At 28.8% G+C, this 18547-nt stretch overlaps 1 protein-coding gene across 1 annotated transcript; it reads left to right on the top strand.

Moving 5' to 3' along the window:
* The first annotated feature begins 2146 nt into the window (after positions 1-2146).
* On the top strand, positions 2147-6338 carry LOC127250920 (26S proteasome non-ATPase regulatory subunit 6 homolog). The gene is made up of 8 exons (XM_051274399.1): positions 2147-2418; positions 2524-2638; positions 4770-4860; positions 4945-5090; positions 5174-5393; positions 5513-5621; positions 5733-5901; positions 5984-6338. The coding sequence occupies exons 1-8, from the start codon at positions 2283-2285 to the stop codon at positions 6156-6158; spliced, it is 1161 nt and encodes a 386-aa protein (XP_051130356.1). The 5' UTR covers positions 2147-2282; the 3' UTR covers positions 6159-6338.
* The last annotated feature ends 12209 nt before the right edge of the window (positions 6339-18547 follow it).

Genomic DNA, 18547 nt, shown 5'->3' with positions numbered 1-18547 from the left:
GCTTCTCGTATATATGAAAGGCAAGGAGTATGAGAAGACTCACCATGGTCAAACCCTACACATTAGCCTGCAGTTTTGTCACTTAGGATGTGGTTTCGCACACATTCACAAGCCTACGGTAACACTATAATTGATTTCCTAAACTTAACCTCAAAGGAACACACCCTAAAATACCACATTACATGTTTATATCATATCAAACGTAACATTCACAATTATTGAAATATTTGTTACTCCCAAATCACAATCCAAAATACAAACTAGGTTTTTGTTTGGTTTTGACCTAAAACAAAAATCAACATTATTCAAAACATATGTTTCAATTAAAAATATACTTTCTCAATTTGAGTTATATGTAATTATTTCGTCATTTTCGTCTGTCATACTCAATTATCTATTTTATTATATAGTAAAAATACCTTTTATTTTAATAAAAAATACTTTTATATTTTATACAATATTGCAAACAATACTATTACAAAGTAAATAAATTTAAAGAAAAATTATTTTTTATCTTTCTATTATACTATTACCTATATAATACTAATATACTAAAATTAACGTGTAAAAAAGTGAATGAATAAATATAACAGAAAAAAATATTATTTTTTTATCCTAAAATATTAACAAAATATTATTTAAATAAAAATTTAAATTCAAGCAAAAAACCATAGAAACCCTAAAGTAGCATCTTCTATGATGTATTTGTATTTTTTTTTAAATAAAAATATATATTTTTTGTCAGATATAGAGTCTGTATTACTAATATAAAAATAATATTTTGTATATAATTGATGATTTTCATAAATAAATATAGTATGTATATATATTATTTTGCAATAACATTTATGAAAAGTAATTGTAATTAAAAAAAAAATTATTCAGTAAACAAACTTTATTTAAATACACAAATGGGTAATTATGGTATAAATTTGGGCCTAACCCAATTTCCAGCCCAAATTTTATATGGCCCAATTTGCCCCAATATTCATTTAAGTGCCTTAAAAATTGGTTTGTACAGGTTCAAATGACAAGTTTGTCGAAAATATTAAATCGAAACTGAATCTTTCAAATGACGGTTTTAGTTACAGTTTGACGGTTTCGATTACAGTTTATTAATCACCGATTTCAAATTAAAAACGGTCGGTTTCAGCTACAGTTTATTTAGATGTATTTATTATATAAAATTATATATATTACTAATTAATTAGTTTGTTACAATATAAAAATAATTAAAATAATAAGTTTAATAAAAAATTAAATTAATTTAAAAAAATAAATAAAAATAAATTATAAAAATATTGATGTAATAGATAATAAGATAAGTTACGGTATTTTAGGAAAGGTGTAATTTGTAGATAATTAAGAATGTATTAATATTAAATTAAGAATAAAATAACTAATTAGTTTAATTAAATTTTTTTTTTTTAAAAAAATTAAAAGTTTAAAATGTTATTTTTCATAAAAAGAAAGTGACATGTACTTAGGACGGACAGAAACGACAATGTCAACGTGGTGGTATGTGAGACGGAGAGAATATTATAAAATATACATAATTTTCATAATCAATAGATTTACATATACGCACTCACGGCCGTAGCAGCCGGACCAGTTTTCCCCTTTCCATTATTCGGGTCTTCTCCTTCTCTTTCTTTCCATCTTTTTATTCTTTTTTCTTCTTTCCTCCTCCTCATTCTTCTTGTCACACAGTGCCCGTGGTGAGAGATTATAAGAACAAACAGAAAAATTCGATTTCGATTTGAATTGTAAGTGTTGATTGAAAAACCGTTGAACCGGAGGCTTGAATCATCGAACTGAATGAAAAGTCTACCTAAGAACTTTCAGCATAAATTTACAAAAGTAATGTTCTTTATTATTCAAATTTATTCTATTTTTTTTTACCTTTAAATTTATTTAATTATTGAATTTAAAAAAAATAAAAATAAACTACTGTTTAATTATTATTTTTTATTCAACAATTATTTAATATTACTAATTATATTATATTCACTTTTATTCTTTTTAATTAGTAATTAAATTTTTCAAAAATAACTCCAATTATATTTTAATAAAATATTATTTTTGTTAATCCAGCTGCAGCTGCCGAACTCAAATGGCTAATTTCTCGGACGGAGGAAGTAATAAAGAGTAAAAAATCCGATACTGTAGAAAAAAACCTTTGGAACATTGTACCTCCCTCTCCAAGAAACCTCTTTCGAATTCCGATTTCGATCTCTGAAACTTTTCGAGTGGAGCGTAAGGAAGGAAGCGAGGAATCATCAATGGAAGGTGAAGAAGGAACGCAGCAGCCGCAGCTGGTGTTGGCGCACAAGCTATTCCTTCTCGCGCAACCTGATGTGGACGACATCGAAAAAGTTCGCATTCGGGATGAGGTCTTCAGCTTTATCACTACCCACGGTATCTAATTTGCTATCTCTCTGAGTTGTGCAGACATTTCTGTGTGTTTTATCGCATGAATGGTGGCTGAATGTTCTAGTTCTCTCAATTGGGGTTTTTTTCTAGATATGGCTCCACTGTACGAAAACCTAGTTGCCGACAAAGTTCTGAATTTAGATCAAAATGCCCTCGATTCGATGCGTGCCAAAATCGAGGATGAATTGAAGAAACTGGACGAGAAGTAAGTTTTGTCACTTGGTAAATTATGAGATTTGAGGCTCAACTTCAGTGGTTAATTGTTAATTTTGTAGTTTAATTAATTTCTTTGTGGAAATCTTAGGTATTAAATCGTATGGTAATATTTTCTGTTCTCTGCCTTCTTATTGGATCTAGGTTTAGTGAAGCCCTTCTTTATTTCTGGTGTGCAGACTGTAAGCACTGTTGATTCATGTCTGTTTGGTTGAATTAATATATATTTCTCTCTCTTAGGGTTTTAAAATTTGATTATTAAGTTAATGCCTAATTTATCAGGTGATTAGGCAGTATGCAGCTAGTGTACCTTTTATTCTGCCGTTTGCTTTCCTAGTGTTTTTGTTTGGATTTTGAATAGGAAAATTTTGAATTGGAATAGTTGTTTGGTACCATATAAATAAGTTTGTTGACGTGATGCTTTGAATGTAAAATTGATTTTTAATATATTATAAAAAATAAAAAATAGATTTGATGTTTTTGGAGTGAAAATTTTGTAGGAAGTAGAAATGCCCAAAAAAACACACACTAGTGATCTGTGGGTTTGGTTTCAATGGACAATTTATCTTGCAAAAACATGTGAATGCACTAAAAAGGCTATATAAATATGCGATACAAACTTGTAACTAATGTTAAAAAGTCTTTGAAAGTAGTGTATATCATCATCTCTGTATTTGTCAACTTGAAACTTAGATTGTTAACATTGTGCATTTGAATGGGAGATTGTAATGGAATTGCATGGTCCGTGAATTTCAATTTAAGAGCATATATGGTAGTGCTTACTGAGAGACTATTTCCTTATCGAAGGGTGTTTAATTTTAATCACTGTTGATATGGTGTCCTTGAATCTGAGATCTCCTAGAGTCGGGAAAATTTCAACAGCTGACACAAATATGTAATGCTGGAATGGATTGGAACCTCATTTTAATAATAATTAAATTGAATGCGACTGGACTCTAGAGAACTTTGCTAGTCTCGTAAAAGTTGTGCCTGAAAGGCAAACTTGTTTAATGAGATATTTGCAACCCTTTTAGTAGCAATGTGAAATTCAAGAGTGGCTTGTTGGTTGTCAAGCAAATTAGGTAGTGTAAGGAGGTTTGCAAGGTTTGATGTGGGTTTGCCCTAAAGGGCAAGATAATCGAGCAGAGATGGTAGTGTTGTCTGGGGATTTGTGGAAAAGCCACAGTATGTGCCAACCGTAAATTCTAGATTGTGAAGGTGATTTGATATTACTTCTATCTGTCATGGAGATGCCATTGATCTCATATAAGCCTTTCAGGTGGGGGGGAATGTCTTCAATTCATTATACTCTATATTCAATATGCATATATACTTGCATGAAAGCGTGGTTGAGTGATGAACTACTTAGTCTTAGGATGTGTTTGTTTGTGTCTTCGATCTTGTCTTCTCACTAGAAATTTACATTAATATGTTTTTTTCGCCTAAAACATCACATCCAACACTTACTTTTCCTTTAAAACATCACATTAAAAAATTATTTCCATTTTAAAATATAATTTAAAACGTCACATGCAAATTTTTTTCTTCATTCAAAAAAATATCTTAATCCAAAACACTCTAGAACACAAACACACCCTTCATCTGTTTGGATTTTTTTCTCTGGCATTTAACTTGGCTAGTTCCCAACTGTTTTAGGACATTTCTTGTTTCTTCAATGTTTCTTACAGTTGTAGCAAGTGTAAAAATTTATGTAATTAATGAATATTAGTTTATTACATCTGCCAAAGTGAGTTAAGATCGGAAAAGTCAAGATGCCCTTTTTATTTTTGTGCTTGCCTGTTGAGGTTTCACTGACTCATGTCACTTCTGCAGCCTGTTGTGTAATCTAAACATCTTGTCAGTTATTTATTTTTTCATTTGTTCTAGCAATAGTTTGTCAAGCATTTCTCTTTGTTAGGCTTCATGGAAGTAGTACTATATTGTAGTTTGCACTTAAGAAAGAAAAAAAACTTCTAATATCCTCAATAATAACATTTCAAAAATATCAGTAACATCCTCAATACACTAAAAGTACAATAGATGGATAAGCATTCAAGACCTTTTACCATGCATCCTAATCGAGTGTTTGCTTTCTTCTTACTTCCTTCTGGAAATTCGTTCAGGATTGCTGATGCTGAAGAAAATCTGGGTGAAAGTGAAGTTAGGGAGGCTCACTTGGCTAAATCCCTATTTTATATTCGAATTGGTGACAAGGTACAGATATAACAAGGGCTTTTTTTTTGTTTTTTTCTATTATTTTCCTATATCCATTCAATAATTTTCCTTTCTTGGATACAGGAGAAGGCACTCGAACAACTCAAGCTAACAGAAAGCAAGACTGTGGCAGTTGGACAAAAGATGGATCTGCTATTCCACACATTACAAATTGGTTTCTTTCACATGGACTTTGATCTTATCTCTAAAAGCATCGACAAAGCCAAGAAGTAAGCCCCACCTATTTAACACACGGGGATAAATTGTGCTCCGGCTTTGTTCTATTTTACTGACTTTGATTGGAACACTACAGCTTGTTTGAAGAGGGTGGCGATTGGGAGAGGAAGAACCGGTTGAAGGTGTATGAAGGTTTATATTGCATGTCCACTCGCAACTTCAAGAAAGCAGCCAGTCTTTTCCTTGATTCCATTTCTACATTCACCACTTACGAGCTTTTCCCGTACGACACCTTCATATTTTACACTGTCCTTACAAGCATCATATCCTTGGATAGAGTTTCCCTGAAACAAAAGGTATACTTACTTTCTTTCATGAAGTGACATTGTTCCAACTACACCTGTTTCTGCTTGTATCGTCTCCGTGGTTTTCCCTGTCTAAGCAGCAACGATGCTTAACCAATTATACCTGGCAGGTTGTGGACGCCCCGGAGATATTGACGGTCATTGGAAAAATTGCATATTTGTCAGACTTCTTGAACTCACTATACGACTGCCAATATAAATCATTTTTTACAGCATTCGGTAAGCATCTTCTTTGATGTTACTTGGTCTTATTCCTACTGATCCCGGATTGATTCAATATTCTAGTTCAAAGTTATAATAAACTTTATTTATTTATTTATTTATTTCTAGCTGGGTTGACCAAGCGTATCAAGTTGGATCGCTACTTGCATCCACACTTCCGGTACTACATGAGGGAGATCAGAACTGTCGTTTACTCACAGTTCTTGGAATCTTACAAGAGCGTGACAATAGAAGCTATGGCCAAGGCATTTGGAGTCTCCGTGGATTTTATTGACCTGTAAGTTGTTATTTCGAGACCTATAACACTTCCTATGTATCTGTGATATTCTCGATTACCACCATGTTCCTGTTGCACATAGGGAGCTGTCTCGTTTCATAGCAGCGGGGAAGTTACATTGCAAGATAGACAAAGTTGCCGGCATTTTAGAAACCAACCGTCCCGATGCCAAGAACGCCCTCTACCAATCAACCATCAAGCAAGGGGATTTCTTGTTGAACCGGATTCAGAAGCTGTCTCGTGTTATTGATCTTTGAAACAGACAGGTATGTCGACTCCCATGTTCTTTTAGGGTTACTTTGCTCGGATAAGGTGTTCTTGTATCGACCACTTGAGAAAATTCATAAACCTTTTTATGTGAAAATTCATCGGTTTCTCGTAAACCTTTTTATGTCTGATTTCTAATTTTATTGGTGAAAATGTTCTTTTTGCTTTGCTGCCTTTTATCATTTAGATTTGAGCTCTTTTTTCTCTCTTGTGTTTCTTTTGGTCATTTGATTACTATTACTATTTCTAATGTGTTTGTTTGGTGGATTAGTTAGGATTTCTACTATTCACTATAAATTTTCCCTCTCAAACCAAATCAAATATATATTTTTTATATTATATTAAAAATTAATTTTATATTTAAAATATCTAATTAACACCTATTTATATCATAGGCTATTACAATTTAAAATTTTTAATATTCAAATTTCAACTCAAAATTCAAACTCCTAAACAATACTCCATCCCAAATGCTCTAACATTTTATTTTTTGTGTTTATTTGTAGAATTTTGGTTTTGAATAGTAAAATTTTAAATTGAAAAAAATTAGTGTAATGTGAAATAAATATATGTTAGTGTGTAAAATTAAATTATACTATAATTTTTATCCATCAAAATTAAAATGAAGATCCTGTAAAATTAAATTATACTATAATTTTTTATCCATCAAAATATGGAATATAAATATGGGAATAAGAATGAAGAGAGGAGGTCCTGCATAGGGTTGGCAAACAGATCGGGTTCGGAAACAGAGTTACAAAACCTTTGACTAAACCTGATCCATTTAATTAAATTGGTTGATATTTGCAACATTAACCTGATCTTTTATTAATCGGGTTGATATTTGCAACATTAACCTGATCTTTTATTAATCGGGTCAACCTGAATCTAACTCGTATAACCCGTTTAATTTAAAAATTTTAAATTTTAATTTAAAAATAAAATTTATACTAACAAAATTTTTAAATGAATAATATATACGTATTAAAGCAAAAAATTATTTATTCATATCATGAAACCGATATTCAAGAATTGAATTAACAAATACTGCATAATAGTACACAACACAATTCTTTATTTTTTTTATTGTTTATTTTTATAAAATTGGCCATAAATATTGAATTGTATTGATAAAATTTTAAAAATATATTTAAATTTAAAATAATATTATTAAACAGGTTAGACAGGTTATTTTCAGGTCGAAAATGTAGACCTTAACCTGACCCATTTAATTAAATGGGTTAAACGGGTTTGACCCAATTATTAATTGGGTCGAAAATCTCAACCCAAATCCAACTATTTCAGGTCAAGTTCGGGTCGGGTTATCAGGTCGGGTTAATTTTTCCAGCCCTAGTCCTGCATCATATTTCTAAACTAAGTGGAGTGCCGCGCTATGCACATCTTGATTATAAATTTTATTAAATTTTTAAATTAACTATTGTTATTAAAATCTTTCTCGTTTTCATATAAATTGTACATCATTTTATTTTGGTCTCTTCTATCTAATTTGTATTATTTTAAAAAATATATATATAATTATATATTTTAAGCATATTTTAAAATAATAATTTATAATTTATAATTTAATTATTTAATTATTTTAATTTTAATTTATAATTATTTTTACTAGTACACTTCTTAATTACTCAATATTTAAAATTCAGTAAAAGTGAACAAATTATCTGAGATGAAGGGAGTAAAAGTTAATAAATTTTATCACAAAATATAAATTTTAATAATAATAATAATAGATGTTGATATATATGATAGCATTAACATATATAAAATTATGTTTATTTTTCTTTATTTTACGAGTATATATAAAAAAAAATTTTAAATAGACAAATATATTAAGATGGATAAAAAAATAATAACCTGTGAATTAATTGATGTTAAAAATAATATTCAAAATTCAAATAAATAATTTGTATATGTATTATTCATTTGCAATTAAATTATAAAAATAAAAATAAATTATTTATATTTGTAAGTTAATAGTATATAGTAGCAATCTATCTAAATTTGATTGCATATAAAATTTTAATTTTTATTTTACAATTTATAATTGCAATAAAAAAAAGTTTGACAATAATATTTTTATTTTTTATATTTTTCTAAATTTTTATTTAAATGATAGAAATAAGTAACAATGTATCAAAATTATGGAGTATTTGTTTATTTTATTTTCAACAATCTATTTTTATTGTTGGTTAAGAATAACACATGCTCATCTTATTGGTTCGAAAGCTAACAATTTTATAATTAATTCAACATTCAAATATAAAATATAAAATTCTTTTACTAAGTGTAACTTTATTACATATTGCAAATATTAGAAAATTTGTCTTTATTTACATCAATACATTAAAATATTATAGCAATTTCGATAAAAAGAAATATGGTGACAAAATAATGTATATATATAAGTATAAAAAATTACTATTTCTTTCGTCTCACATATAAATATCACACATTTCATTTATTTATGTCTCACATCTCATATATTCTCATATTTACACTTATTATAACATTATAACGGACAGAGATAATATTAAAATATAAAAGAAATTTTTTCTAAAAAATATAAATATATTTTTATATAATATATATATTTTTCATTTCAAAATATCACTTGTAGTTTATTTATATCAAATTTAATAATTATTTTATTTTAAAATTTGATACACAAAAGAATATCAAACAAATAATATATAACATAATACTCTATTTGTTCGTCAAAATCATATGACCATTCATTTTTTTTTTGTCTGCTAAACTTATATGCAATCCATTTATAATAAATAATTTTATGTATTTTTATAATTTTATTATCCTTATTTTAACAAATAATAACTAAATTGTCATTGTTTAAAAAATTATTCAACTATTTTTTTATCAATCATTTTAATAAATTTATTATAATACTATCACTTTATTTTTTTACATACATCACTTTAATATTAAAATTTCATAATTCCTTAGTCTCAATGCCTAAACAAACTATCATTTATAGGACGAAATGAATATAATACATACTATCGCGACCCACATTTTAAAAAATAATATGATTATTTTTTTCTTTGATGTGATTTTCACTACTTCATTTTCATCTCGAGTATCACATAGTATTAAAAGTGAAATATCATTAAATAATTAGAATGAAAAAGGATATAAGATCCACATCATTTTTTTTTTAAATAGACAAATAAAATAATTAAAATAAAAAATTAGCCCCACAAAAAAAAAAAAAAAAAAAAAAAAAAATGAAAAGTGGATCCAATACCAACAAAATTAATTTGTATTCTATCCGTTATATACAAATAATATCATTTCTATTTTATCTATTTTATAACAAATGAAATTTTTCTATATTTAATAATATTTACTAATTTAAAATATATTTAACAAATATAAATCAATTCAATTGACTTTATAATATATAACATCTTGTATCATAGAATCTACTTAAAATTCTTTTAATTTTTATTCCACATATAAATAAATAAATATTTTACAATTAAAATTCTTTATCTTTAATAAAAATTAGGTTTTATTAATTATTTATATTTATTCATTTGTACTATACGAATTTTATTATAAAATGATATACATATTGTATAGTATATTTATATTGAGTTATAATCTTTAAAATATTCAAATACATATTATATATTTCTAATTATATTTAATTTCTATTTTAAATTACTAATAATATTTCTTATATAAAAAATATAATAAAATAATACTCTTTTTGTCTCATTTACCTTGTGCACTTTTCGATTGTACTACTTATTCTGTCATTTTATTTTTTCGAAAAAGAATTATATATTTTAATCTCATTTTAAAATTTATAATTTATAATTTTTCTTAAATTTTAATTAGACTAAATACTTATTTTAATTTTAATATAAAATTCTTTTTATTATACTATAATTATTTTCACGAATACATTTTTATTTATTTACTAATTATACATGTGTCTACATAATCAATAGAAATATAATAAATTATTTTTATTATAGAATAATTATACCCGTGTCTACGTAAATTTTCGGGCTTACATAAAAAGAAAACACCGTAACAGGACCGTATTATTATTAACTAATTAAACATAATTATATTAAAAAATTAAATTAAATTATAAATATTATTATTAAATGGTGGGACCCACTATATAAAAAATTATTAAAATAAAACGATGAAGGTAAAAAAAAATCAAATCAAATAAAATAAAATTTAATTATATATTATTGCATATGGTCCCACATCCAAATATTAAAAAAAAAGAAAGAAAATCCAAAAAGTGCGACACGTGGCGACACACTTTCGTCGCTAAATATTATATATATATATATATATGATTCTACTTTTGATTTTTTCTTTATTTTTCCTTGATTTATTTCTTTTCTTCAATTGCATTTGTTGGTTTTAAATTCTTTTTGCTATATTTTAGTTTGCTTAAAACTCTAGTACACAAGTATGTTTTCTATCATTCCATCCAGTTAAGAGTAGCAATTCAATTCATTTATTTTTCTTACATGCACAATCTCATTGCTTCTTCTTTTTTTTTTTTTTTTTTTTTTTTTTTTTTTTTTACTTGAGTTATTGTTACCAAATTTATGCCAATTTTCTTTTATCCAACCAATTCAGTCTTATTCGTACGTCTATTTTTTTTTTTTTCCTTCGTAATCCAATAAATTAATTTTCACGCATTTAGATCTATGGTGAGACTAGTCCGGATACTTTCTTGAATAGTCCGAAAAATCTAAATTCTTGTTGATTTCGATTGGTCTAAATTTTTTGAACCGTCATCGACGAATTTTCAGTAACAATAATAATATAACAAATAGAAAATAAACGTTTGATTTGATATTGTCTGGAGGGAATTTCTTTTGAAATAGTAAAACTAAAACCTATACGAAAATTTCATAAGTAAATACAGAAATATATTCAAAATAAAAAATAATTAATATTACTTTATTTTATTACATAAACTAAATAAAAAAATAAATATATAGATCATTTAATTATTAAATTATCCTAATACCATCCATCTAAGTTTTACAATATATATGTGAGGAGTGGTATTTGGTAGTTTCAGTGTTTGTTTGTGTTTGTTCAGAAGAAATAAGAAGAGAAATGGCTGGTAGAGGGGTGAGTATTCAGAAATTTTCTGATTCGGATTTTGTTTAATCGATCAATTAAAAGATTCATTTTCTTTAAGCTAGTTCGAACTGAATTAATCGAAATCCAAATTTCAAATTAGAAAATTTGAATCAAACCAAACAATCCATTTGTTTTTAAAGAAAAAAAAAACTTGAATATCGAATGAGAAAATCCTAATCAAATCAAAAAGATCATTTTTATTTTTTTTTTGAAATAACATTCAAATAAAAAAACACGAAATTATATTACTTCATTCTAACTAACTAAGTATTCATTTACTTTTTGTGTGTTGATTTTTAAATATTAATTATTATATAAAATATATTACAGATCAAGGAAAATTGACAAAATTATTTCTATTAATGTCTAATATAATGACATTTATACAAAAAAAAAAAAAAAATTTATACAAATAAGATATTTTGAATGTTAAGAACTATGACAGTAAATGAATACCCTTCTATGAGCCACGGAGAATATATAAAATATGACACAAATAAATCAGGTAAAATATATTTTTGCTTCCTTCTATTTATAGTTGTATCAATTTGAATCCTTGTATTATTAAAGTGACGTTAATCCATTTTATTTTTATTTGTGTCAATTTAGTCCCTTTATTTTGAACTCCTATCAATTAATATAATTCGAATTTTGTTCATAATTATTATTTCCTTAAAAAATTAATAGATATACTAGTATATGCATCGACACTCAAATATGCTATTTTATTCGTTTTATAATAATTTAATATATATCACCAAATTTAATATTCTTCTTTTAGGAAATACTTTTTCGCTTTCATACGCCAATATTTAATTAAGATAAATAATTTGGGACCTGTTTGGAAGAAATTATTTGCATGGAAATGTTTGAAAAAAATAATATAAATTAATTTGAATAATAATAAAAATAAAATTTTTGGATGAAAACATACATCATAAAAAATAGTCTCAAACTTTTTGCTACAAATTTTAATGTGGTGTATATTATTTTTACTTTTGATCTTTATAGTAAAAATAAAAAAATAATAGTATATTTTTAATTAAAAATAAAAATAATTATATTTTCAGATGACAGACAAAAAGAAAAACTATCATAATTTTAGGTCACAAAGGAAGTAATAATTATGTTTATTATGTTTTAAAATAAAAAAATGATTAAGGACTAAAATTAAACTATTTAAATGAAAAAAAAAAGACCAAAATTATCATTTTAAAATAAAAAGATTTAAAATTGATATATTAGTCAATAAAATAAACTAAAATTGTCGTTTTAAAAATAAAAGAATTGAAATTAACACATTAGAGAATAAAAGTGGTAAAAAAAATATATTTTAACCTGAATCTAATAATGTCACAAACAACATAAATTCATTCATTTATAATCATACATAAAAATTTAAAACCGGAAACTTTTATAAAAATAAAGATGAAAAAATAAACTTAAATATGATAAAACAAAATTCATACAAATTTACAATTCTGACAAGCTGAACCTTAAACTCACTTGGCAATTTTTTACTATTTAAATTCTATGTTCCCCGATAAAAATATACTATTTTCGTCCGGCTCTAAGAGTCTCATTTATTTTTTACATGTTAATTTTTGAATATTAATTATTATATCAAGACATAGTACAAATTAAGAAAAAATTCCAAAAATATTTTCATTAGTGTCTTATAAAACTAATAAAAGGACATGCACACAAAAAATTATACAAATATAAGGATATTTTTAATGTTAAATACAAAGATAAAGATATTTTTAATATTAAATACAATAACGCAAAAGATAAATATAACCCTTAGAGGCAGACGGAGAAAATATTTTTTTCTTATAAAAAATCTCATCAAATATTATTTATATACAACGGTGCCACAAGGTCTAACACTAACCGATCAGGTCTTATATATGTATATCAATAATTACAATGCATATATATAAGATTAAATTAATGAATTGACACGATATTGAGCAGTGCCACAAGGTCTAACAATCATCATTATCATCTACTTCTAATTCTAATATTAAATAGTTAGAAAAGGAATACAAATTAATTAAGTTAAAGCCGGCATATATATAAAGTGATATATATTGAATTGAGGGAAATGTTAAGATATTGAATTTGAAAAATCAGCACTACGATGATTTGGTAAAATATAGAAACAACACACGTAAAATATAGAAATAACACACGTCTTTATTATATACATCATGTGTTGTTTGTAATAGAAGCATGCGCTGTTAGTTCATAATTATAGCGTGTGTTATATGAAAGTTTGCCATGTGTTGAAATCAAGTATTGTATGTGTTGTGTGAGATTATATCATGTGCTGTATTTGTATTATATTAAAGTATATTTTGTGTTGTTTATGGTAACACCGTATATTGTCTTGTAGCATATGGTATGCTATTCAACACTGTAGCTGCCGCCTTGAATTGAGCTTATAGGAGCACAAAAGGTAAATAGATTGTCACCTTTGTAATACTATTGCGCCGTTATTGAAAATAGAAGTAATAAATCTATCACATCTACATAAAAATAAATATATTTATATACACAAAGTAAATTAATTAATCAAGAATAATAAAATTAAACAATGCACGACATTTTGAATATTCAAGTACATTTTTCCATTTTTCTGTCATCTTCAAGAATTTTCTCACTATCTAGCATAAAGTACTAGTCAATCTTAGCATAAACAAGGTACTCCACAACTTTAGAACTTAAGTAACTCTTAAATTGATCAAGTACTAGTCATCAGTACTAAATGCTGACTCCAATGCTACAGTTTATGCAATACTAGAATATTACGGGGTTTTTTGGAAAATATGAGATATTAATATTTATTATATTTTCATCAATCTAAAATATCAAATTTCAATCTTATATTCTCAGCAATTTCTTTAAAAAAGTTAAAGAGATCATTACCATCCTCTTTGTGGTGAAAAATTTTATATATAGATTTACATTTCTTAATGCATCCTTTAGTGTATCATTATCATCAACTCCAAAATTTGACAATTTTCTCTTTTCTCACTCATTATTTTTTTTTTCACATAATAATTGCTTGTTTGTTATCACCACAAATGACACACAATTCATTTTAATAGCCCTATGTCTCTTATCCCTAAGAGGTCTTCTTCCACTAGCAGGTTTTTACGGAAAGCCTGTTAGAATCAATGTCTTCAAATTATTTATTTTAAAAAATACAAATCCTTCTTATTGGATGACCATGATACTTCACGAAAATCGAAATTATTGATCAATGGGGGAATCTATTTTGCAATTAAGTTAGTCAACCCAATATTATACACACTTGACAATGCAAGTTTCACCTATTTCAACATGTATTGAAGATCAACAACAATTATGAATATTATATTCACTTTATTTGGATCTCCCCAATATTTGTCAAATTTTTATTTAATATTTTTTGTCATTTTATGTAATTCATCATCGCTATCTTTTATAAAAATCTTCAATAAAAGCTATACTTTGAAAATCTCATAAATAACCAAATCACATGTAACCTATGAAGATTTACAAATATTATAAGTTACCTCATAGATGAAGCCATATGCGAATCTTGGGTGATTAAAGAAATGGTCTTCCAAGATCAGAGCGTCAGCTTCTTTCTATTCTTGACGGATGAACAGTAGAAACTACATGGATAATCAGATCTCTATATGGCACTTTTTCCCGGGGACCTAATCCTAGTGTTATACCCCCAGAGTTGGGCCGGCGTTAGGCCAACTCCCGTCGATAACCCGGTGCCAGACCACCCGATGTTGAATATAGGTTAAAATGAATTGAATAGACTACTCATATCAACAATGTACACATTCCTTTTCGGGTGCCCTACTGAAAGAACTCAAGAGTTAAGCGTGCTTGCTCTAGAGTAATTTAAAGATGTCTCCCAAGGTGCGCGTGAGTGAGGACATAAGCGCGCTGGAAGGACTTGTGTCGACTTGTGGGGCAAGTCTGCGATCCCAACATGTTTGGCTTCACGTAGCTTGCGGGCCGGAGTGTCAGTTGGTAGGGTGTGCATGAGTGAGGAGAGAAGCGCATTGAAAGGACTCGTGTTGACTTGTGGGGCCAGTTTGCGATCCCGACATGCTCGGATCCTTGGGTGCAACATGGACGTTGCATTCTTAGGTAGGGGAGGATGTAATACCCTCGGAGTTGAGCCGGTGTTAGGCGAACTCCCGTGGATGAGCCGGTGCCACGCCATTACTTTTCGGGAGCCTACTGAAAGAACTCATGAGTTAAATGTGCTTGCTCTAGAGTAATTTGAGGATGAGTGACTCATGTGAAGTCTCCCAGGGTGCGTGTGAGTGAGGACAGAAGCGCACTGGAAAGACTCATGTTGACTTGTGGGGCTAATCTGCAATCTCGACATGCTCGGTTTCGCGTGGCTTGCAGGTTGGAATGTCATAGTTGGTATAAGAGCCGACCTACGACATTCCGCAGTCGTTGACCGAACTGGTGACGGGCCTAGCAGTTGAAGATCCTTGGGGGTGCAACATGGATTTTGCATTTTTAAGTGGGGGAAGATATACTACCTCGGAGTTGGGCCGGTGTTAGGCCAAATCCCATGAATGAGCCGGTGCCAGACCATCCGAGGTTGAATATAGATTAAAATTGATTGAATAAACTACTTATGTCAACAATATGCACATTTCTTTTCGGGAGCCCTACTGAAAGAACTCGGGAGTTAAGCGTGCTTGTTCTAAAGTAATTTGATGATGCGTGACCCCTAGGAAGTCTCTCAGGGTGCACGTGAGTGAGGACAACTTAATTAATTATATTAGTTAAACCACTTAAATAATATGACTGAATAAAATAATGACTTTAACAATATATTCGTTACACATATTTGATTCCAAATCCAACTATCTCCCACTGGATCTAGTATGTGTCCGAATGAACACATTGTTCCTTATAAGCTCAATTTACAGTCACTATAAGACAAGACAAGGCTTGCAATAATCTAGTCCATCAATCACAACAATATAGGACTAAAGAACCATTCGCCGTATCAAAATCTATAATCACGGATATCACTGTAATCAAATGACATAAATCAATCATGGAACGTGCATAGAGAAAATTACATAAGTGTGATCTGAGCATGTAAATTTTCTACTGGTCCAAACTGATGAGATCGTAAATTACTTAAACATAATGTCCAAACCATCATAAAATGAAATAATGATCAAAAGAGATGAGACAAATACCGAGTAAACGACAAAATAACATAAATGCATCCTCCCACTAAAGTGAAGCTTCTCCGATTTGTAACACACCCATATGAGTGGTATGCTCGTGGAACGACAAATACCGAGTAAACGGAAAAATAACATAAATGCATCCTCCCACTAGAGTGAAGCTTCTCCGATTTGTAACACACCCATATGAGCGGTATGCTCGTGGAAGACCTTAGGTGTTACTTATGTGTTACACCTTTAGTTAGGGGGTCTGTTAGCATAAATTTTGTCCCTAAGTGCTCGATCAAAATCTAATGATCTTTCACCATCTCATTCACAACTGGGAACTTAATGTCAATGTGCTTTGACCTGGACGAGCTCCTATTGTTATTGGAGTTCTCAACGGCTGAATTGTTGTCACATAAAATCTTGATGGGTTTTTTCTACCATCTGAATGATTCGCAGCCTAGTGACAAGGTTCTTTAGCCAAATCGCTTGTTGTGATGCCTCAAAACACGCCACAAACTCAGCTTCCATAGTGGAACTGGTAATGAGTGTCTGTTTGGCACTGTGCTAAGCAATGGCTCCACCAACCAACATATAAACATAGCTAGATGTAGATTTCCTACTATCTTGGCATCACGCAAAATTGGAGTCACAGTATCCAACGATCTCCAATTGGTCTGACCTTCTATATGTGAGCATGTGATTACTTGTTCTCTTTAGGTATCTCATCACTCTTTTGGCTGCCTTCCAGCACCGACTGTGTACGCAATATCTGGACGCGTACATACTTGTGCATATATGAGGCTCCCAACTGCCGAGGCATAAAAGACATTTTTTATTTTCTCAATTTCCAAATTTACTTTAGGGCACTAGTTGCGACTTAATTTCTCTTATTTAGCTATAGGAGTATCTCTTGGCTTGCATTTCTGCATGCTGAATCGCTCGAGTACTTTATCAATATAGCTCTTTTGAGATAATCCAAGATACACCGAGATCTATCATGACATATTTGGAACTCTAATACAAAAGATGCTTCACCGAGATCTTTCATCTCAAAGTTACTCGAGAGAAATTTCTTAGTTTTGCAACATGCCCAACATTATTTGTGGCAAGCAGAATGGCATCCACATACAAAACTAAGAAAATAAACTTGCTCTCACTAAATTTGTGATAAACACAATCATCAACAACATTCATCTCAAAATCATATGAGAGAATTACTTGATGAAATTTGTGATACCACTGTTGAGATGCTTGTTTGAGCTCATAGATGGATTTTCTTAAGGGTGTGTTTGTTTGGGGGTTTGAATTTTGAGTTGAGATTTGAATAGTAAAAAATTTGAATTTGAATAGTTGTATGATGTGATATAAATAGGTGTTGATGTGATATTTTGAATGTAAAATTGTTTTTTAGTATAATATAAAAAATAAAAAATAGGTGTTTGATTTGATGTTTTTGGAGGAAAAAAATTAAGATGAATAGTATATTTAAAATCCAATCCCCCAAACAAACACACCATAATTTACAAACCATTTGCTTTAGGTCACCGACCTCAAAAGTTTCGAGTTGTACCATATAGATTGTTTCATTAATATCACCATTTACAAACGCTGTCTTTATCTGATGGAGCTCTAAATCAAAGTGTGACATAAGAGCCATGATTGTTCTAAAAGAGTCTTTCGAGGAAAGCGGAGAGAATGTCTCTTTCTAGTCAATCCCCTTTTTTTGAGTATAGCCTTTAGCTACAAGACGTGCCTTATACCTCTCCACATTACCATTTGCATGCCGTTTGGTTTTAAAGATCCATTTGCAATCTACGGTTTCGCGCATTTTGGCAATGGGACAAGTTTCCAAACTTTATTGTCTTGCATTGACTTGTACTCATCACACATTGCATCGACCCATTTATCTGAACAAAGACCTTTATGGCATGATAAATATTAATTGGATCATCCTCAAGTCATGCCATCATTGTCCTCACTTTCTTAAAAAAATG

This window comes from Andrographis paniculata, unplaced genomic scaffold (assembly GCF_009805555.1).
Source record: "Andrographis paniculata isolate CXL003 unplaced genomic scaffold, ASM980555v1 Contig11END, whole genome shotgun sequence".
Taxonomy (NCBI): Eukaryota; Viridiplantae; Streptophyta; class Magnoliopsida; order Lamiales; family Acanthaceae; genus Andrographis; species Andrographis paniculata.
This window is presented reverse-complemented; position numbering and strand designations above follow the sequence as displayed.

Excerpts from the sequence above, each read along its gene's own strand:
- LOC127250920 (XM_051274399.1), top strand. The coding sequence starts at position 2,283 with ATGGAAGGTGAAGAAGGAACGCAGCAGCCGCAGCTGGTGTTGGCGCAC. Across the intron at positions 2,419-2,523 it reads CAGCTTTATCACTACCCACG|ATATGGCTCCACTGTACGAA; the intron begins GTATCTAATTTG and ends GTTTTTTTCTAG. Across the intron at positions 5,622-5,732 it reads ATCATTTTTTACAGCATTCG|CTGGGTTGACCAAGCGTATC; the intron begins GTAAGCATCTTC and ends ATTTATTTCTAG.